The sequence below is a fragment of the Gymnodraco acuticeps genome, unplaced genomic scaffold (assembly GCF_902827175.1).
Source record: "Gymnodraco acuticeps unplaced genomic scaffold, fGymAcu1.1, whole genome shotgun sequence".
Lineage (NCBI taxonomy): Eukaryota > Metazoa > Chordata > Actinopteri > Perciformes > Bathydraconidae > Gymnodraco > Gymnodraco acuticeps.
In genome coordinates this window covers 4,531,043-4,554,459 of record NW_022990981.1, presented here as the reverse complement: position 1 = coordinate 4,554,459, position 23,417 = coordinate 4,531,043, and the positions used below count along the sequence as shown (strand labels likewise).

The 23,417-nt window shown below is 41.1% G+C and overlaps 1 protein-coding gene across 3 annotated transcripts; it reads left to right on the top strand.

Moving 5' to 3' along the window:
- The first annotated feature begins 6,825 nt into the window (after nt 1-6,825).
- Nucleotides 6,826-23,207, top strand: bcl6aa (BCL6A transcription repressor a). 3 transcript variants are annotated; one of them, XM_034235585.1, is made up of 10 exons: nt 6,826-6,938; nt 14,304-14,390; nt 17,869-18,040; nt 18,155-18,376; nt 18,464-19,414; nt 19,694-19,875; nt 20,568-20,735; nt 20,827-20,957; nt 21,710-21,847; nt 21,952-23,207. In XM_034235585.1, the coding sequence occupies exons 1-10, from the start codon at nt 6,911-6,913 to the stop codon at nt 22,093-22,095; spliced, it is 2,223 nt and encodes a 740-aa protein (XP_034091476.1). In that variant the 5' UTR covers nt 6,826-6,910; the 3' UTR covers nt 22,096-23,207. The 3 variants fall into 3 exon arrangements, with proteins under 3 accessions (XP_034091476.1, XP_034091477.1, XP_034091479.1); XM_034235586.1 differs by lacking the exons at nt 6,826-6,938; nt 14,304-14,390 and adding an exon at nt 15,842-15,882; XM_034235588.1 differs by lacking the exons at nt 6,826-6,938; nt 14,304-14,390 and adding an exon at nt 17,109-17,154.
- The last annotated feature ends 210 nt before the right edge of the window (nt 23,208-23,417 follow it).

Below are 23,417 nucleotides of genomic sequence, written 5' to 3'. Positions count from 1 at the left end.
GAAGGTAAGCCATGTTAGCGTTGTGGGCTACCTAGCGCCACTTGTTTTGATGTACGTTTTTGTTGATAACGTCGCGAGTTTGTATCTTTCAGTGTTGAGGTGGGCACCGTTAGATTATGTGTCTCATTGCGATCATAAACGATGTGTTGGATGTGCACCTAGGATAAGTAATAACGGAGCTAGGAGTTATTATCGGTGCAGTAATAGGTTAGCATTTTTCGCTCAGGGGTCATTTAGATTCTTCTTATGAGACTTGTGTTTTGTTTTGGTAAACATGGTTTGTATCGTCAGTTAGCTGGGATTATTCCCGTTAATCTGGTATAACACATTAATGGGTTCTATATATTAAGATCCCCTAAGACACAGTGTCGTGAAAAAAAATAAAAAATAACCGCAGACGGGGACCTTGGGGGTTACCGCATTCACACAGAGCAATGGGACATTCGGGAGGGGGGTCCGGGGGCATGCTCCCCCGGGAAGTATTTGTTTTTAAATATTGAAATTAAATGCATCAACCTGGTGCACTTTGAGAGCAAAATGAATTTATGGATCTCTCAACACCCATATGAAACAGACCTGTAAACAGATTTTCTTTTTCTTTATGGATATTTTACAAATCCTCATAAATGGTGACCAAAACGTTTGAGAGCCACTGAGATAACTAGACTAAAGTTAACTATCTAAACAGAGAGTCCCTTACCTCACTGAGCTGTAGTTATCTCTCAGTCTGACAGGACACAGCTCTCCCTCTCGTTGTTTTAGAAACAGCTTTTAATAGTTAGCGCAGCTAGCTAACCAGATGCTAACAACAACAATGCAAATAGTGAGTTTGGTATGAATATACTGTATAATAGTAAAGTTATTTAAGATGATTTTACATTATAAATATTCCCCAAAATTATTCAAAAGCATATTCTTCCAAACTCCTTGCTGTAGTATGACCACCAGGAGACTATTGATGTGTGTGGTGAGTTCGGTAGTAATAAGCTGTATAATAGAGAACCGCAGTGACGCGTCCTAAAACCCGGAAATAAGTTAGCATTTTTACCACGTCCGGTTCCTTCGATAAAAAGCAATGCAATTTCTCCAGAGTATTTTGGAAAATAGCTCCAAATAAGGTCTGTGTTTGACACAAATTGAAGAGACAGATCACGTTTTGTTCTACGACATTAAATACATCAGCAGTGACCCCACTGGTGATTTTTGAAGAGTTGACGTGTCTGAAAAACGATGGTTGTTAACAAGTGGCTGAATAGGACTACAGAAGTTGTCCAGGCCGTTTTGCGTAATTACACCGAACACGTAAAACACTCCCGCTAAGTTTGTTTGCCCTGTTCTGCTTGAAAGCAAGTACCTGCCTCCTGCAAACTGTTCAAACAAACACTTCAACTCGTACTATTTACAATCTGTATGTTTGAATATGGATCTTAAGTTGGCGTGACGTTGAAGCAGCGACCCTGCTGTAGTTCCTTTATAGCATAACATTAGCATTTTGCTTCTTGCGACTAGATTTATGCTTCGAAAATTATAAAAGTAGGATAGACATGTGGATATTATCCGGCTGAACAAAACGTGATCCGTCTCTTAAATGTGTTTCAACCACAGACCTTATTTCTAGCTATTTTCCAAAATCCTATGGAGAAATTGCATTGCGTTTTTGACGAAGGAACCGGAAGGAGTTTACATCCGGGTTTTAGGATGCGTCACTGCAGTTCTCTATAATGATTGAATATTATTGTATTCTCTTTTTTCGGAGTTGCACTTTGCAGACTGTCCCTGAGCACTCGTTTCTTCTCCGGCTGCGGATAGAGACCAATGTAATGTGTCCAGCTCGGAGGACGGCGCGTATTGGCTTTTTTTAATCAAAATGTGATTGTAGTTCGTTGTCAACCTTACCACGGTACTTAGGAGACGTCATTTGTGTCTGAATAACGTTTCGTTCATGAGTTATTGATCCGTGAAATCAGAATCTCCCAATATCGTTCCAACTTTACTGAACCAAGCCAGAAGACCGTCTCATTTCGTAGACCGCTCGGTTTGCTGTCCCTTTACTTTATTTTTATATACATTTATTTTTGAACGAAAACTTAGCGTGAGGAAAGGCAAGTGTGGCGTGAGTGCGTGAGATATGGGTTAATTGCGTGACTCTCACGCTCAATGCGTGAGTGTTGGCAGCCCTGCCCAAGGACACATCGACATGTTGACTGCAAGGACTGGGATCGAACCCACAACCTTGCGATGGAAGGACGACCGCACTACCTGGCAGCCACAGTTGTATTGAATGAATACATTTATAAAAATGGAGAAACAAGAGCATACAATTCCTTTGAACACTGATTTCTGATCCTTTGAACATTTGTTCTTACAGGTAGCCTATGGACATTCAATAATGTCTTTGCTGAAGAAAGACAATCCTAGAATGTCGATGAAAAAGCTGTCACTTTGGATCCTCTGGTGTATGTCTCTCTCAGAACTATATTTTCTCTTCAATCTATAAATGGCAGCTAATGCAAAGCACGAGATTTGGCACTTGTGACCTTTATTAGAGCTGATAGCTGCCGCCATGGATACCGGGGTGGCACATGTTGGCACAACAAAGTGTCGCAGTGCAGCTAGATCACAGATCTACAGGATTTCAGGTAAGTGAAAATGACTAGCAAGCATGATCCTTTTCTGACATGATAATGACCTGCAGTCAACAGCCTCACAAAGGTTATCACACACAGAGGACCAGGAAACGTTCCAGGGAACTGCACCAATGCAATACAGCAGTGTGGATATGGGAGGTTTCAAATCCAGGTGATGTCGACACAATTTATAGAATGATTGATTAATAATCCACAAATTAAAGGCTGCATCACTCACTGAGGGTTACGTTTCATTAAATGTTTTTCTTGGAAAAGAAATTAGGTGTAAATTCCTCCGCAGACAGCCCTGGGCTGCAGTCGAATAGTCCATTTAGCTTAGGAACCTTCCTAACGGAGTGAAATGACCCGGAAGTCCCTCAGTGGCAGCCATGATAAGTAACGTAATACATGATTGTCACTAAAAGCCAATAAAATATAATTGATTAATTCATTTTATAAAAATTGAAGTTAGTACTGTAGCTAATATAGGCATACAAAGACAGAAACGTATCATTTTTTCTTTAATATAAATGTTTCTTCTGCCCGTAAAGCGTCCAAATCAGGCTTTTCTGGATAAGCGCATTTTTAAAACATAGTCATTGTCCATGCCGGTTTCAGTTGGATTATTTGTCACAGTTGCTCCGATCAGATCGGTCTCCTCCATTTTGTAGATTATTTACGACTTTTGAATCCACATAAACACATCGGCAAAATCCGGCTTACTTTGAGCATGTGTTTTAAACTGTTTAATCCCTTTGTGAATTGTTTCCACTTCCACTTCCACTTAATTTGTTCATACAGCAGGAATCTAAATGAATTAATCCTGAGTCCAATAATCATCAAAGTCACTCCAATAGTGCTCCTTAATTACGCTTTCATCCTCCTTTAACAAAATACTTCACATTCATCCAGTTTGTGACAGTAGTTGTAGCATTTTTGAGACTTTTAAACTTTAATTACCGCTGTTGCGCTCCCTCCCCCCCTTGTGTGTGGGGGGGGGCGCAACTTCCAACAGGAGTCAGTTGGGGGGGCTCTTGGGGAAAAAGGTTGGGAACCCCTGCTCTAGGTGATAGGAAAGGAGGTTTCAAACTTCCTTTATAACCTCCTTTAGCTTAGGAACCACTGGACCTCCCGTGACGAAAGGAGAGGAGAAAATGCTGCCCCACAATGCCTTGCGGCGCAGCATTTGCCGTCACACAACAGTCGGCCGTTCACGGAAACAACCGATTATGAGCGAGAAATTATATCATGAAAGTTACGGTGCTTATTAAGCATTTTAAAACGTATGTGGTAAGTTGCCAAAGTGCTTTGTTCTGAACGTTCATCAGTATTATAATCAAAAAGAGAAATATGAACATTAGTTTTTACTGAAATGATCAAATAAAGTCAACATCTCACAGTCTTTACTGAGCTGTGTGGGGTTTGTTCAACTTTTAAAAGATGTTTGAATGGTGATATACACAGTGATAGATGGTAAGGACTAACGTTTATAATAAATACATTTATGATTTTAAGATCTTTTCATACAATCATACGTATTGGGATCATTTGTACTAATGTAGACCGGAGGGAGAGGGTGACGAGCATAAGTTTCACTTTCCTTCTTTATTTCAATTCCAACTTTGGTCATGAAGAATATGTTTCTCTGTTGTCCACGTTCATAAAGCATAACGCAACAGCATCAGAGCACGGTGCAGAGTCTCTAGATGAGTTTACAGTAGTCCCTCGTTCTTATTGAACATCCATGTTGTAGTCCGCTGTATAGAAAACTGTAGTTTCCATAGTTTCCCCACAGCAGCAGACGCACATTCATGACGTCCGCTGGCGCATCATAAACACGTCGGATAGTGAAAGTGCATTCGGCTTCTCTAAAGTACCGCAGTCTCTTCTCCTAAGTCCTTTTGAATTCTCCTATCCACTATCCCTTAACCCCGTGACGTTTCACTCAGAGGTCAAGGAATAGACGATAGGGTTAGACGTTAGGAGCTGATTTTTTGACTATTCGGCATGCAGCCAGGGTCACCGTTTTTTCTTCCAGACTATTTATTCGCAGCCTGATATGAATAACTGCAAGGCATGCTTTAGAAAGCGAGGATGCTGTGAATCTTATATTTACCAGGGAAAGGCCAACGGCAGAAATGTCTAAAGTCTATCTGGGCTTTAAACTTCATGAAATCCACTTTGCATCTAGAAGGTTGCAACAAAACAAAACGGTCCCTTTCTAAAGAATTGTGTTGATCCCTGTTTTGTTAATTTGATCCAGGCCGAAATTACATCAGATGACAGCATAATCCGACATCATTATCAACATCAAAATGTGCTTGGCGCGGCTTGCCGCTGTTTGGCCCCGGGGCCCGACGGCAGCCCAGCCTCTGTAACGGGATGATATGGATTACACTTTCAAACCGACCTTGCCCCTCTCTAATTTGTTATGCCTGCCAGTCAAACAGAGCGTTGACCGGCGTGCAGAATAAAACCCAAATATCCCTCTGATGATTAAGGTCACTCTTACGCTGCTCTGCACAAGCCATCCTCCTATAAGCTCCACAGAGCAGGGGGGGGGGGGGGGGCTCCGGTGACTTGATGTCTTTATTGTCATCCCTCTCGGGGCCAGGTTCCCCCTGCCTCACCGTGGCTCCGGTGACAGTAGGACAGTATTCACAGTTTCCCTCTGAGGCGCTGTGACCTGTTGTTGGCTCTCATTTGTGTGTCAGTTCAGAGGTTTAAGCTTCTTCATGAGGAGTTTATCCCTGGATCACAGGGATTCAGAGGGCTCACCGGTCATTTGCCGTCACTATCCCGAGAGCTCGGATTGTTGGGGCTGCTTTATTCAGAAATATGATGGAAATGTGTTGGACTAATTTGGCTTTAGCAGCATTGGCTGAATATTAGTCCACTCATCCAAATGGATTATCCCATGGCTGCGATGAACACACTGTACAGATCTGTCACACACCCGCATGTATCTCATTTTTAGGTTCTTCTTCACTTTCTGATGCATTCATCTCTTTTTTTCTGTAATGATGGCAGCATTCATAAGTAAAGCTGTGCAGCATGTAAGGCTGTTAATAGCATAGCTTTGGGAGTTCATACCCGCTGAGGTGAGCTTATCTGCACAGACAGCATGTGTGTTCATTTAATCTGACTTCAACATCAGGTGTCGACAGCGATTACCACTGATACTCGTGCTTTGACATGAACACTGTGGATTTATGCTTACAAAAGTGCTTTATCAGAGTCTGCAACCAAATATGAAAACAAGATCACAAACAGCTCCACTCAAAGTATTTGAATTTAGCAGTTCTCCACTGAATATATTTTGTTACTGTTTTCAGGATTTCCCTCCCTAATTTTCTCTCTGTCACACGTTGCTGACCTTCCTATTGGCTGTGCCACGTTGAAGTGACAGCTGGTGTGATGTAATAACCCCCCCTCCACTGACAAGTTATAAAGAGCAATATCTAGTTCCCTGGATTGAGATAAGCTTAGGTAGATTAATGCTCCGGGACACTGAAATGTTTGTGGTATAAAAGCTCTGTTTATAAAACAATGTGTTGTAGTCGTATATGAAAAAGTGTAATCTGGCAGATGGCCTGAGCTCCAGAGTTCCTGCACGGTAAAGGCACTGCTAGTCTGTGCTCCTGTGGCTTAATGGGATTTTAGACTCTTCATTCAAATGAATTATACATAGGAAAACTGGGATTATTTTATAGGCTGTTTAATCTCTTCTATTTTTTTTTCCAAAACTGAGCCTGCTCCATGGTTTTAGCATTCGTGGAAAAAGTGGAGCAACTGAGCGCTACAATCAATGAACGCTAGAGTGCAGGCGGCCCATCAGCTCAGAGAGCGGGATGCCCTGTGGACTGGTTCACTAACATGAAGCGTGCTCACTCCACTTGACTCACTTCAGCCCGCCGCCGTGCCGCCTTCCAGAAGCTCCCACTCGTCCGGCTGAAAACTGACAGACATGAGGCTTCACCAGAGCTCCCCCGCTGCCCTCCTGCTCTGAACAGAAGCTCCATCCCTCCAGCTTTAGCTGCCACTCAGGGGGGGGGGGGGCGGCTTGCCACCAGTCAGACACTGCATCCTGGAACATCTAGCTACTTGCCAGAAAAATAAGACTCAAGGCGGGTTGTGTTTGGTGCTCTGGATCGTACCACAGTCAGGTAGAAAGTTGACGGGCAGCACTGAAAGACTTTTGGAGCAGCACAAGAGGCCGCGCTTTGCTTCCTGAACTGCACTTTGAATTCACTTCCTCCTGATTTCCCACTACAGATCCCATCATGCCTCACTCCTTCCAGCAGAAAAAAGGTGAGACTTCTTTCTTTTTCTGTTTCTTAACACCTGCACAACTTACAATCAAAACTGGCTGGATAATGAATGTGGAAAATAATGACATTTTAATCTTTAATTTTAAAACGTTGAAATTGATATAAATATTTATGGAAATGTGACATTCTTTAAAAGACTGGTGACAAATGTAGGATTTTCTATATTACCATTGTTTGTCATATATTGTTATCAGTTTACAAGGTTTGTGCATGAACAAATTATATTGCAAAACAATTCTTAATTTGAGAAATATATAGTTTTTTCATGCCAAAAATCATATTGACTTTTTCTTATATATATAATTTAGATATATCCAACACTACAATATATACATAGACTGTGGCTCAGTGGGATAGTGCACTGGTTCAATCCCCCCTGCAGTCAGCATGTCGTTGTGTTCCTGAAGACACTTTACCCCAGATTGCTCCTGTGGGGATTGCCCTCAGAACTGAGTATGTAAGTCGCTTTGGATAAAAGCATCCTACAACTGAAATGTAATATTGTATTATTCATTGGTATTTTCGCATTCTTTTGTCTTATATCAACAAACATTATACCAAAAGAACACAAACACTGGCTTGCTTACCCCTGCACTATAATAAGAGGTAGATCTTTATTTCCATACTGCTTTATGACGGTCAGCTAATCTCACACATCAGATCAATACTGCTCAATCGCTTGCACAACAATAGCAAGAGCAAGCATGCAAAGTGTCTTCTAAAGGGGTGACGATAAAACAACTGACATCAGCAAACGGGAGTACCGACTGCAACAGATAGTGTCCTCACGGGTCTATCTACAGTATGTACAATCATGTAAAGTAGGCATTTAATGTGAGACAAGAAAGGATCTGATCGATTCGAGATTCTCTTTCGATTTTTTCATGTGACGTTTACCATTCTAGAATGACATGTTAAAGTAGGTAAAAAAGGGCGAACAAACGTGTGTACAGATAATTAATTGTGTGTGTGTGTGTGTGTGTGTGTGTGTGTGTGTGTGTGTGTGTGTGTGTGTGTGTGTGTGTGTGTGTGTGTGTGTGTGTGTGTGTGTGTGTGTGTGTGTGTGTGTGTGTGTGTGTGTGTGTGTGTGTGTGTGTGTGTGTGTGTGTGTGTGTGTGTGTGTGTGTGTGTATGTATGTGTGTATGTATGTGTGTGTACAGATAACAATTATGCCAATGTGCAGGAGGTGTCACTCTGCTTAGTTTTTGCATCAACACTTCCACCCGGTATTTCCTGGGCTTCAGAGTTCATTTTAAAAAAGCACTGAGAGAGAGAGCAGCTGTTAACTATCATACATTAGTACAAATACAATATGTCAATTGTATCATCACAAACGTGTTTAATAAATGCACATTAATGAGGTCTGATGGTAATATCGGTGGATATGTTTCTAGCTAAAATAAAGAGTGGGAGGCTTTAGAGAATTTAGAAGGAGAAATCATTGTTTGGCTTCAATAAAAGGTTATGGGCTCTGATCAAAAATGTAAAACATTATTATTTATCAAAAATAATAGCTAACCTTTTTTAAATGCATTCCACACTCCATAAAACAATCTGCTATTGGTATAGCCTATCTGCAGTATCTGTAATATGTATGTATGTATGTATGTATGTATGTATGTATGTATGTGTGTATGTATGTGTGTATGTATGTGTGTATGTATGTGTGTATGTATGTGTGTATGTATGTATGTATGTGTGTGTGTGTGTGTGTGTGTGTGTGTATGTGTGTATGTATGTATGTATGTATGTGTGTATGTATGTATGTGTGTATGTGTGTGTGTGTGTATGTATGTATGATAGATGTAGATGTGTATGAGTATAGGTATTTGCTGCATGTTTGTGCATACGTATTACACACATATATATTCATCTAACAATGTTCCTGGTAAATAATCGTGTGGATGAGAAATCGTGTGTGTATGAGAAATCGTGTGGATGAGAAATCGTGTGGATGAGAAATCGTGTGTATGAGAAATCGTGTGTATGAGAAATCGTGTGGATGAGAAATCGTGTGTATGAGGCTCACTCGCAGTGAATGTAGGGAATACTTTAGTCGTTGTTATTGTTTGTTTGTGTTCTTTCTAATTATTTGTTCTCTTTGTACATACAATCAGTACAGAGTTGTATGCATATATTTTGCTTTCCATCTCTAAATGACAAACAGTGTTTATGCATTGTTGAAACGCAATAAAAAGATTTTTGATCAAAAATAATAGCTAACAAAGTAACAAATATTATTCATAAATTGGATAACAAAGGGAAAAGAGAACAATTATAAATCGAAATGGACATGTGCATTTCATTACTGCATTATGCACATGTTTTCCTTGATATTTCATTAGTAAATGTTTGAGGTATCTCTTCCTGAATCCATGTCAGTACATAGAGTTTACGTTTTTTTTTTTTTTTTTTTTTTCGTGAAGCAGCTGAGTTGTGGAGCTCGGTGGGATGGCTTTCATCTTCCCAATCGCATGTTTCCATGATGGATTAAATCCATGTACTGCTCTGGTTGGAGGAAAGCAAAAAAGCTGACATGAAAATACACCTATAGGCTGGAGGCTGTTTGATGAGGATCTCTGGCACTGAGATTCCTCTCATGAAAAACTCAACCAATGCCTGTTTAACATCTTTTGGACTTGACCTCTCATGTTTTAATGTGAGGAAATACATATATGCATTTAGGAAGTTTCCGAGGTGGTGGATGTGCTAAATTCTTCATGTTTCCTTGTTGAAGCATGGCCCAGAGCTATGTGTGTGTGAGTCTGTTTAACACACCTGTAGACCAGAGACTCCTCTGACCTGGCAGGGAGGGCAATGTAACACAGAGAACATGATACAGCTGAACGTGAGGGAATCATTTAATACAATCTTAAACGGATAATATCAGACAGTAAACTAAAAACTAATTTGACACAGCTGTATGATGGACATAAACATTTCCCTTATGTAAAGCTTCCTCCAAAGTCACATAAACTCTCAATTTGACGTTTGTATGGTAGAAGTCGTTTTTGAAGTCAGTTTTTGGGGGGGTAAACATTACGTAACTGAAATGTAAAATTCCATCTCAAATAAATGCAAAAAACAAAGGATCAGTTTAAGTATGAGCATGATACCAGACCTTATGTCATTATAAAATGCTTTAAAATGTATTATTAACGTTATGAAGCATGATGAATATGTATGTGTGCTGAGAACTATAAGTATACAGTGCTACAAGCAGATATTAACTATTTGAAGTGTGTTTGTATTGCAGAGACATGTGTCGGTCCTTCACATACTGCCACACACAACATTAAACTGGTTAGTGGCCTTTAAGTCACCATCAACATGTTGACATTGAAATATTCCAGCGCGACAGTGGAAATACAGAAGAAATGCTGCCTTTATTGACTAAACGGCAAATTGCAAGCTTGAAATGAAATCTCCGCAGTGTGCGTGCTGCGTTTTATTTATGTACGTATAACTCTGGTAATCTGAGACCCTTAAAACCACTGGAGGCCGTTTTCACACAGAGTGGGAATGACGTTTTCTTTCTTCGTCACCAAAGTGCTGGACATTGTCTCGGTCAGAGTGATCACAGCGTTAGGAGAATATCTTTGACACGTTCTTTGAGCATCCAGCAAAGTGTCAGAAGCTGAATCTTTTATCCATTTATTCATGAATTTAAGCTAATCATTTCAACTGTTTCTCTTTTCATATTAAATATCAATTTGATTATTTGTGCATAACTTTAAGACAGAGGTGAAATAACTACTGAGCTCTTTTACTAGAGTAACATTTTCAATATCCCCATGAAGAAATACTCTAATGCTACAATAAAACATCTTGGATTAAAAAGGTTTTTACTTTCAGAATAATAATACAAAATGTAATAATTGATCATGTATTTAAGGTTAGAATAACCTTGATTGATACCTTAGGGAAATTCACAAGCCATCAGCAGCATATCAAGTATAAAATAAGCTTCACCTTTACCAGCTGCAACTAAAAAGTGACAATTAATACATAAATAACTGTAATTAATTTAGAAGAATTCAGAAATGTGCCATTTTGCAGAATAAAAAATGACTTTGGGTACTTTAAGTATATTCAGTTGCTGTTTTTTTATACTTTTACTAAAGCAAAACATCTGAGTACTTTATCCACCTTTGCTTGAGTATAGTATGCAAGTAAATGTACATTATGTAAGTGATATAGCTAGGTCTGTTTTTGACTTAATTGTAGATCCTTATAAAAACTGTTTATTCATTTCAAACTGAACTAACTATTAAAACCATTTGTCCATTCTTTTGACTCTGTTATCATGCAAATGAATAAAGTAATCCCTCCTGTACAGTTTGGGTGTATTAGCACGCAGGAGTACGTACGTCCCTAAAGTTGTAGAAAAACCAAATCATGCAGTGATGGAGGAGGAGCTGCAGAGCTGCAGCGCGGTTCTGAAAGGTGTTGTGACTCAGAGCAGAAAGGGGTTGATTCACAGAGAGGATTTGTATTGGATCATTACGGAGGGTGGTGCAAAGAAATAAGAGCCACTTGTTTACCGTTTTCAATCTCTGCACTAAAGCTCCCTATCATTGCGAGGGATACCTCTGTTAAATACCAAGCACAGACACAGCTCTGAAACCAATCTGTGCTGAAGTTAGTCTTAACAACTCCTCCTCACCTGCTCTTAAAACTCCCGTGTGTTTGGGCATGTGAGAGAACAACATCTGATTTGTAAAAATGGTAGCTATTGAGCACTTTTGCTTTGCAGCTCTTTGAGTTAATGCAAGTAACTGACCCATCCTCAAGCAGATGGCACACTGGTGACGGACTGTTTCTGGTATGCGTGGAAAATTCCATCAAGTTGGGCTCTGCAGGCTGCATTCCTGGCCGCTCTCAGCTGGCCTTGAGAATGTCCTGAATCTACATGCTTTTATTTGACAACAAAATAGAAATTCTAGCCCACAAAGGTTGTATGCTTCGACTACAACCTTAGCATGTAGCTCGCAGAGGCAGGCTGCTGAACTCAAGGTTATCCTACAGAAACATTCTCCAAAGTTTTTACTAAGTTCATTTTCAAATAAGGGATAAAGCAGAATAAAAAGAGTCTTTTAACAAAGCCATGCAGCAAGCCTCTCCATTGATCACCGGTGCTTTGATCACACTTTGTGCATTCAGGAAGAGGGAAACTATTTCATATAAAGTCCAAAAACTCACAAGTATATCAACATATTATATACAATCAAGGGAGTCCTTTGAGTGAGCTTCCTATTTCAATTACGCACTGCTGCTGATAATCTGACTGGGTGTGTTTGCTTTAACCTTGTCAAGTGGGATGAAAGCTGTCTTTCAGGGGGAGTGTGTGAGTGCAGACACACACCGCAGCAGCATTGTTGCAAACAGACAAGATTTCATGTCAACAACTCACCAGTTTGTCTGTTAATTAAAAAGCAAGAGGAAAGCTTCCAAGTAAAGTGTGCTCATCGTAATGGCACAGGAAATCTTGTTGAAGTGGGTCTATTTATTACAAAGTGTGTTCTTTACTCTATCAATGATGCATGTAATTTGTTATCAATGATAGACAGAATAGACGATTAAGGAACATGTGTCAGAACACAGCCTATTGGAACACATGTTAGTAAAGAATTGATGTGCAGCCGTGTCTCAATCCAGACCTGCAGTAGGAATCACATGTGACAATGAGAGGGGGGGGGGGGGGGGGACTTTGTCATGGACAAAAGAAGAACACAATTCTTCTGGGATGCACAGAGTTAAAAAAGTGAAACTTAACAATATAAAAAAGAAATTATTTTAAAGAAAGGGAACAAAAAAAGGAGCTCTGTAGCTAACAGCATTATCTGTTTGGTGTTACAGCTGGGTTGCATCATGCCTCTCAGAACAAAACTCCACACGCTCACATCTTTGCTGACAATGAACACTGAAGTTGGCAGAAATGTGCTGTGAAACGAGACAAAAGTGTGCAGTTTATGAGAAAAAAGAAAGTGAGGCAACCTCCGGGCCTCGGGCTTTTGTCAGTGGGCATTTCTATTCAGTGACCTATCATGCGCCGAGTGTACGCAATGATACGGCTCAGAGATGTTTCACACTGTGTCACAAGCTGTTTTTCTATGTGCAGCTGTTACTGGCCTGGGCTCGCTGTCACAACCTGCTCTGATCCCTTCGTTTCTGAGCCGCCTCAACAAAGAGACCCCAACATCATGACCCGCTGTCTCATTATGGAGATACCCTGTTCATAATGTGACAATGTGTGTGTCGTTCCTATCAGTTTAGATATTGATCAGCTACCGTGCACTCTTTCTCTGTCCTCTGTAAGTGGGTCATTTATTTTCTGGTTGAGTTAAAGTTTGCCAAGGATTTGCAGTAATTATCTCATCCTTCTATAGCCGGGCACAGCATGGGGCTCTGGTAAATTACACATCTCTCTCCTAACTCCTGGATGCTTTACGGCCGTGCATTATGCATAACTGTGCTGGAGCGCCTTAAACATCCCCCAAGTGGATTGAAATAAAGTTGACGCTGCTCTTTGTTTGCAGCTCAACACAGTCTTTATTTGGCAGTGCTGAATCGGAGGTTGCTGTGAAAGCGTGCGTCTTAATTATTTTGGAGACTTTCCCCCCCTCCCTTCCAATGGTTTGTAAACACCTGGAGTGTTTTTAGTGGGATGCCGGATCCAGATGGGCGGATGCTCGGCGATCCACAGGGAAATGTCGGTTACATTACAGGAGTGTGGCGTCACATAAAGGGTTAAACACAAAATAAAAATAGTCTGAAACACAGTGACTGACTGCACAACTCTCACTCATGTGCATTTAACCTCATGTAATGCCACTGTTATAAAGTATATATTTAAATTACTCAGAAAAATGTGTGTCGAAAAAGAAAAGCATTTTTACATAGTTAAAAACTTCATCTTGTCTTCATCAAAACAAAAGTATTAGACCATGATTTACATAATAATCCTCAAAGACTTGATCAAATATATAATGTTGACAAGGAGGTATTTAAAGGACCACTGTGGATATTTACCAAATGAAATACAAATCCAATACAGATGACAAGGTTATGTTCGAGTAAGAGATGTGCAACTTATTATCATTAATACGCTTCAGTCTTTGCATGCTGTTCTGTACAATGATATGAATATTGACTTTATCCTATAAATATAGAATTGATATAATGCCACCAGAGAGTTTTGATCCAACCACCTGTGTTATTTTGTAACATTGCTGAAGATAATTGATACATTTAGAAAGGAGAGTAATACATGATTGAGTGTACACTGCAACCTATATGTTTTTTCATGTATTGTATAAATGTGTTTTTGTTATGTACCATCAGCTCAGCAGATGCTCCTTCTGTGCCAAGGGGTGAACGGGATGAGAAAAGACGGAGAGGTTTGGAATCACCACAAACAAAGTTTCCAAGGTGAGCCACTGACACGAATCATGAAATTACTACAACATGTCAGATGCTTGCATCCCCTAACAATGCACCATATAAACTGGTCAAAACAATACTTCACACCAGTTACACACAGTTTTCATTCCAACGCAGGAAAGAAAAATAGTTCAACTTCTTGACCATGCCATCATTTAATAGAAACAATCCTGCCTTCTACTTTTCACACTAAGAAGCATGAAGTAAAACACAACACCAGTAAGCTGAAAAATAAAGGCTGTTTATTCTCCCTCAACTCTGAGAAATTATGCAACAGGGAGAACACTTTTTAATTCAATTGTGGGGGAAATCACAGCAATGCATTTAATTCATTTCCCAGGAAACGTTCACTTTGCGTTGGCATTTTTTTGGCCGGCCAATTTCAAATTCCAATCTTAATAATAATTTCAAACATTTCCACAACAACGGACAGCAGTCGACACAGCACGAGGCTTTCTAAACTATGTTTAGTAGTCCAATTTTCAAAAGCATATACAAAAAAGACCAAGAAAATGTCACAACAGGACTATTTATTAAGCCATGGAAGTAACAGTCAAGCGCGTATGGCTGATTCAATATAATAATCAAGGCACGATTTCATTCAACGTATATTGGTGATGCAACAAGTTTTCTATATAATTAAGTTAATATATACCTGAATATCGCACCTACATGTACGATGTAATCTTTATCCTAATGACACGCACTGTTAATATGCGAAACTGAGAATATAATAACACTTGTAAGTGCCAATCTGACGATGCATTCTAACATTTACTGAAACACCAAACCGCTTAACAATCAAATCCACACACCCAAAGGACACTTTTACAAATTAAACATATGAAATCGTTCCTTTTACAACAAACCCCGGTGCTTTGCAGCATTCTCCATATATAAAGTCAGCATACCTGCAGGAAATCTGGCTAAAAAAGAAAAGAAGAACAGCACGCTTGTTACATCGACCTGTCCGCGTGGGTCTAATGAAGATGTCTGTCAGTGCGCTCAATGTATAGTAGGGGCTGTCTTTGTGTTAAATGCGAAGAAAGGCCACCGAACGACACATTGCTTAAATCATGGAATATGAATTAGTTCTGAGAATTTCGGGGGCTGGGTTTAAGAAACTCGTGACGTCGCCGGCTCGACGTCCTGTAACTGTGGACTCAACCAAGAGCAGGGGGAGTTTGATCACTATGAAACAATTCGTTGCCTTATTTTACAAAATAAGTCAGATTTGTATGCTCATTGTAACATTGCATCTAACTCGTGTCTACTGTAAAAAGCATAATTTGCTAAAAGCGTTGAAATAACGGCTTTGGAAATACGTTGTTTTTACCACAAGAGAAAAGGGCGTCCCACCCCTGCCACGAAAAAGTGGTACGGTCTCGGGCTCAAATTCCGAGAATTGAGCTCGTCTGATTCTTAGAACTGGGGTTCTTAGAAGTGGTGATGCAAGAAGTTTCTAGGAAAGCGCTACCAGGTGATTTTTTTAATTCCTTTTTCCCTCTAATTTGGCGCGAAGTGGTTTTACAACTGTATAATGCTGGTGCTTTAGACAGAGCTATTTGTCAATTTGTGCTGTTTGTGTTTGTGTTATGTGCTTGTGAAGCCTGCGCTGTGTGACTGTGTCCGCTGGCAGTTTGAACAGAGCGGAGGAAACTCTGAGAGGCTCGTGCAGTGACAGCACGGCTCTGACAGATCAGGCTGACCGGGGTTGAACCGGCGGGGTAGACAGCAGTGTGTCCCTCCGCGGGAGCTCCCCATGCCGCTCCAACACAGTCATGTTGTTAGGCTGTCATAACGCTTAGTTTAGATAACTACAAATGGGATATAGAGCGGTGGATATGCTACCCATTGCCCGGGGTGTAGTAGGCTTAGGCTGCATGGTTCTCGAGTGGACAGTTAGCGGTGTCAGCCTCAGCTGTTAATGCGCGTGCTTTAACGATACTTTACTCTCAAGTGTCAACACGGCGCTGTCAGACTCTCTCTGCCGGCAGCATGGCAGCCTCAGGTTCAACACAGTTTCACTTTAGTGAAGCGCAAAGGCTGCGCCGAACAAGTGCTTCTGTTACCGTCACTTCTTAGCGGAAACATAAGTGTTGATGGGTGTGTGTTTTCCACGGTAGTAGAGGATACGATACACGCAGTCGCGCTAACTTGTGTTTCCACTGAGACCCTGCGCTGCTTGGCACGCAGTCCTCAGAATACAGTGACATGTTTCAGAGTGGGCTTCAACTTTCCTGCAGTGTTGCCTCATGTCTGTCACGGACTCAGAGTTTCGGTTTATAGTTTTAAGTCTAAGGAACAGTTACAATTAGTCAAAGTTTGGCTCTTAAAATAAAATGAAATTCAAGTGGGGTCTTACTTCTTTGCTGAAAAACGATGTTATATGAATTAACAAACTGATGGGGCATATTGACGGCAGTTAAAGCTGCATTCCCTCCTAATAACTTCCTTGGAAACGTAGTTAATTGTTTACCACTGGCTGGAGGTCATAGTTCTCTATCTTTTGATCAAATGAAATTTAGGCTGTGCTGTTCTGCTCCTATTTTCGGACGGGTCCAGTTACAGAAGTCACATTGAGTTGAACATACCGTCATGAAACCGCGTGCTTTCTATAGAGCCAATTCTGCCCTATTGAGTTAATAAATAGTTTTTACACCCTCAAAGTAATTGACCTAGAAATGCATAACAGCATGTTAATGGGAGAGAGCACTGAGGTCTGACCGGAGCGCTTTTAAATGCAGCCATGGTGAGAACATTGCGTTTAAACAATGAAACATTTGCGTGTTATTTTTGTGTGTAAAAAAAGTTTTGAATGACCGTATATCTAAAGTGGTTCCTTGAACTATTTTATAAAATATCACCAGCTTGTTAATGGACTGAGTGAGACGAGACCCCACACCGCCGCGCGGAAAACTTTCCCCCGTCAGAAAGCACTCCACAACTATGGACCGATCACGATTGTGCTTATTGGATTTTTGATTCATAAAACTGCCAATGACTTTTTTTAAATCATTGCATTAAATTCTGTTTATTTTCTGAAATATGAACTAGGCCTATTTAAGTTAAATCAACGCGGTCATTACTTTTGTATTTACCAAAAGTTGTAATAGTAAAACAAGTTATTACTGTTTTATATCATACATCTTCTGTTTACTCTGTCAGAATATGATGCATGCTTTTCATCTTTATCGGTTATATATTAACTTGTCAACCAGTGGTTTAAGAAGAGACACAGGGAAGAGGAGAGACCTCGAGACCTGGCTTATTTAATAAATGGCGCCGCCTTCTGGAGGAAGGGCTGTAACTGTTTCAGTCTGACAGACCTCATGATGAACATCATAAATAACTTTAGCCCATTGAATTCACTTAAAGTAACCTATGTGTCCTTATTGAGACAGCTGGGTGAGTTGTGAATTTGAGGCACGAATTTAATCTGAAAATATCTGTTTGTTTTTTGCAGAATTTGACAAAATGGCTTGTGCAGCAGACAGCTGCATACAATTCACACGCCATGCAAGCGACGTCCTGCTGAACCTGAACCGGCTGCGCAGCAGAGATATCCTCACAGACGTCACCATCCTGGTGAACAGGCAGCAGTTTCGTGCGCACAAGACGGTTCTCATGGCTTGCAGGTGTGTTATTTGGGCCAAGTGAGGCACATTTTTCTTCTGCACTTTAAAGATGAAATGACTGATCCTGTGATCTTGACTGATATTGTGTGTATTTCTCTTTTTTCATGGCTACAGTGGGTTGTTTTACACCATCTTTACTGACTCCCACAAGTGCAACCTTAACGCCATCAGTCTGGATCCCAAGGTGGACCCAGAGGGCTTCGCCATCCTGCTGGAGTTCATGTACACCTCCCGTCTCACACTAAAGGAGAGTCTGATCATGGCCATCATGAACACAGCCATCTACCTGCAGATGGACCATGTGGTGGACACCTGCCACAGATTCATCAAATCCAGGTTGGCAGAACAAGGGTGCTTTACGTAGGTACAATTCCTCGTTATCAGCATGTGTTGTGTTTATTCCCCTTCTCGTTCTTTTCTCAGTGATCCCTCCGCCAAGCTGCCGAGAGATGACTTTCTGATCAGTCCCTTGGTGCTGCCTCAGGATGTCCATGCTTACCGGCCCCATGATGTTGTTGACAGTTTGCACAGCCGGGTAAATCCGTTCAGGGATGGGAGGCCCTACGGTTCAAACATGTTCAGCGGGGTCAGCACCCCCAGCAACTACCATCTCTACGGGCAGTTTCCCATGCCAGGATTCCCTTTCCCTCTCTGCAAGCTGACTGATGCCAAAAACGCTTTTGCTGACCTCTCTAAGAGTGGTATCCACCATAAGCATTGTTCTCCGCATGACAGCGCCAACATCATCAGGGCAGAATACAGTCGAGCACTTGGCACCAGCTCCTCCAGCATTATTCACTCCACCACCTACGCTTCCAGGGAGGTAGGCAGAGACGACGAGATGCGGAAGGAGAGCCACGAGGGGGTCAGCCAGTCTATCACCCACGGTGCAAGGAAGCGCGCGTTTCCTGTGTTGACCCTCGAGCACCACAGAGAGTCAGGGAAAGATCACGCTCCTCAGGCAGAGGAAGACCTGATCCATCAGCACTACCCGCTTGGAATCTCCTCCACTGGGCGCAAGAGCCTCATGAGCAGCCCGCAGAGCCCCCTCAAATCAGACTGCCAGCCCAACTCCCCAACAGAGTCCAGCAGCAGCAAGAACGCCACGCTCTCCCAGGCTGCCGCAGTGCAGGCTCCGCAAGGCGCGCAGGAGACCAAATCCCGCAACTGGAAGAAGTACAAGTTCATCGTGCAGAATCAGAGCGCCAAGGAAGACGAGGTGGGGCTCCGGTCCCCTCAGCGTCCTGGTCTGCTACCCTACCTCCACCCCAGCGACTCAGAGAACCTGGACCCTCAAGCCACGAGCAGGAGCAGCGACCACAGCGAGGAGCTTCCTGTGCCGCAGGCCAGCCGCCTCAACAACATCATCAGCAGGTGAGCGCTCAGACACACAGCTGCATGTGTGCTGCAGTACAACAAGAACATGTTAATCAAGTTCTATGGCATGCTGGGAGGATTTATAGGTCAAGTTTGTGTATATATTTGATACGAGTTTTATGATCCATTAATTGTTATTTGCTGTGTTTGAGCATTCACTAAGATCTTTTAGAAACTTTATTTTGCAAGTACATTTGATTTGAATATATTGTAATATATGATTTTTACGGTCTTTTTTTGTTATGCCTGACATGAAGTACTTGTTTTGTGTGTTAGTGCACTGGAGGGGTCGCTGAGGAACGGGGACAGCCACGCTCCGCACTACTTGAGCCGCCTGAACTGCTCGACCTGCGGCACCCCCTCCCCGCAGCACTCGAAGGTCTGTCCCAACACCCCCAGGTCCCGGCTAGCTGAGGACATGGCAGAGCTGCACTCAGAGTACTCCGACTCCAGCTGTGGTGAGATACACACATCCAATTTAATACAGTGACAAGCGTTGTAAACCAATCACTTTTGAAGGACTAGAGGCCGGGTTGGGAAGGTTACTTGACAAATGTTTACAATGAATAGTTACCTGTAAAACATTTTAAACATGTTCTTAGTATCAGAATATAAAAGCAATGTAACCTAATTACTTTCCATTACTGTTGGATTACCTCAACATCAAATGCAATGCAAATAAATAAAAAGAGGAAATATGAATAATATGTTTTGACTTCAGTGTATTCGAGACAACAGAACAATAGGCTACAACCTAACCAAGATATTTAGTACAGATGTGTCCTCTTAAACTGAGGCTAGACCTACAGAATGGTAGAGCTTTCAAAAAGTGTTTTAGTTTAATTTATGAATGAAAAGCAAGCAGCATTTTTGTTTTGAATAAATCAGGTGCTTTAAAAAAGGAATGAAAGTAGCCGAAATGAAAACCAAAAAGAACATTCCGGCAGGATGTCTACCTATAATTCATTGATGCATTCTAATCCCCATTCAAAAAAGATGTTAACAGTAATGTGATCATGTCTTTTCTTAATGTAACCGTAAGGGCATCGGTTACTTTTTTTGTATCCTGATTACGTAATGCTGTTACATGTAGTCCGTTACTCCCCAAACCTGACTAGAGGTAACCTTTGCTACGGTTTCCCCCGGACAGAAAACGGCACATTCTTCTGTAACGAGTGCGACTCCAAGTTCGCTGAAGACGGGGCGCTGAAGCAACACATGCTCCAGGTGCACAGCGACAAGCCCTACAAGTGTGACCGCTGCCAGGCCGCCTTCCGCTACAAGGGCAACCTCGCCAGCCACAAGACCGTCCACACCGGTACGTCACAGATCTTCTATTGTCTGGCAAAGTCCACGCTCCCCTGCTGCTGAATGCTGAGCATCTCCACCCTCTGATTTCTTGTCCTCAGGAGAGAAGCCGTATCGCTGTAATATCTGCGGTGCTCAGTTTAACAGACCAGCAAACCTCAAGACTCACACTCGCATCCACTCAGGAGAGAAGCCATACAAATGTGAGACGTGTGGAGCTCGTTTCGTACAGGTAAAAACGACTCTATATAAAACATGTTCTCTCTCTTGTGTTTGTCTAATAGCAGGGAGGGTTTAGTCATTTTCAGCTTTACAAAAATACCCATAATTACCTTAAGTGTGGTTTTTTTATTTTTTACAATTGATTCAAATACGTTGACTGTCTGAAAAGTTTCATCAAAGTCTGACTCATTCCCCGATAATAGTTTGCATTGTTGTGATCAGTCAGTTTGATTGATGAGCTTCAGCAGTGTTCGTACGTATAAGAGCAAACTAAAGACCCACCTTTTTTAATTGAGCTTTTTACTGAGTTGTATTTTTATTTGTATGTATGTATATGAAGTGTATATGCATGCATATATATATATATATATATATATATATATATAGATAGATTAATGTTTTAATTGCAAAGCTATGTGTTACACTGACTGGGGAGGTAATCTTGTTTCTATTTGTGAATGGATGTGTTTTGAAGCACTTTGTGTTCCAGCTGGAAGGGGCTATATAAATGAAACTTGCTTTGACGTTAGACCTGTAACAAGTAGTCGATCGCCAACAAAATAATGGTCAAGTATTTTGATAATACATTTATTGTGCTTAACGCTGTTTTAGCCTTTCAAATGTGGACATTATTTGCTCTGAACTTTGAGGAACTGGGATGGACAATTTTATTGTCCATGTTCTGACTTTTTATGAACCATACAAATAATCTAGCAAATGACTTGTTCGTTGCAATCCTCATGTGTTTTGTTTGTGTTTCAGGTTGCTCATCTCCGTGCCCATGTGTTGATCCACACGGGGGAGAAGCCATATCCCTGTGAGATCTGTGGAACACGCTTCCGTCACCTGCAGACGCTGAAGAGCCACCTGCGCATTCACACAGGAGAAAAGCCCTATCATGTAGGTCCACGCACTCTTTTCACTACTTTAAAGTGACTAAATCAAACAGTAATATTGCCTCCGTAAAAACATCCTAAATAACGTTACGCCGCTTCCCTTTTCAGTGTGAGAAATGCAACTTGCACTTCCGCCACAAGAGTCAGCTACGGTTGCATCTCAGACAGAAGCACGGCGCCATCACTAACACGAAGATCCAGTACCGCATGACCACGCCCAACATGCCCACTGACCTGACCAAGGCGTGCTGAGCGGGAAGAAGAGGCCCCTTTCAGAGGAGGCAATCTTGACCTTGGCATTGAGACCCCAACTCGTACAATCATCCACAATTGTAGTGCCACACTGTGTTCATTAGACAAATACATTGGCTTTGTACGCCATTCTAAACGGGTTTCCACTACATGTGAACGTAGAGCCACTTATGGCATCTTAGTCACTTTATTGTTTCTATATAGAATATATATATATAAATACATATATGTATGTTGGGAGTGTTTCTAAGCTTTGAAGGTACGTATATAAAGCTTTATTTTGTTGGATGGAATGTAAACAATTTGCTTTTTAAAATACAGTATTTTATATCAGAGAACTTACTTTTCTGAAAGTATTGAACATTTTTGATTGACGGTACATACGAGATTTGCGGCTGTATAGGGTTGTCTATACATTTGTATGTAGATGTACGTACATGTTGCACCATTTCAAGTTGCCATTTTCATGTAAAGAGGGGGGAGATATTGTAATTAGATTGAATCTAAAACATATCAGCTGAAGCTGCCGTCTGATGAGGTTCTGCATGAGGTTCTCCTACCAGTTGTCGGAGCACATGAAGTGGGCAACTGCATAAATATTGTGACATATTGTGTAATTATATCTGTGGGATTGCTCTCTGCTGGCAGAGCCAATCTAGGTGTTGAAATGCATTTCAAGGTTCTGCTTTGTTATGACCAAGAAAATATTTTGCTTTAAATGTATTTGTATAGATGTGACTTTAGTTTTTGTTCATTAGTTTTCCATAAGTGAAGGTTTACAGTTTTTGGTCATTGTTCTAGATCCTAGAGTAGGCTGTTACGTGTCAACATTTCTGTTTTGTACACTGTGTATTCAATGTGCCTTTCTCTCTGTCTGAATCCCTCTCTGTTCAGCACAGCTCTATAAAGGTACAACTCAAGGACGCCACTCGTCCTCATACCCCGTGTGTGTGTTTGTGTATATTTTTAAATGCTTGTCACCAATCGTAAAACATAAATGCATCATTGTTAATCTTCAGGATTTGTTTTTGGATTGGGCTTTTTTAACTGCATTAAACTTATTGTACAATGTTATAGATGTATGAATGTAAAATAAAGGTATTGGATTTCTATGTACTCACCACAGACTGATTTAGTCATATTACAAGGAGAAAGGACTGGGTATACAGGGACTATCTGTTCAGGGACATGGTTAGGTAGCTACAATAACTGAGACATAACTTCAGGACAAATATTAAACATGTATATACACTGATTTGGATAACTAGCAATGAGGTCATGGGATTTTCATATTTATTTCCCATAAATGCAGTCATTTACTA

Excerpts from the sequence above, each read along its gene's own strand:
- bcl6aa (XM_034235585.1), top strand. The coding sequence starts at position 6,911 with ATGCCTCACTCCTTCCAGCAGAAAAAAG. Across the intron at positions 14,391-17,868 it reads CCACAAACAAAGTTTCCAAG|AATTTGACAAAATGGCTTGT; the intron begins GTGAGCCACTGA and ends TGTTTTTTGCAG. Across the intron at positions 18,377-18,463 it reads CACAGATTCATCAAATCCAG|TGATCCCTCCGCCAAGCTGC; the intron begins GTTGGCAGAACA and ends TTCTTTTCTCAG.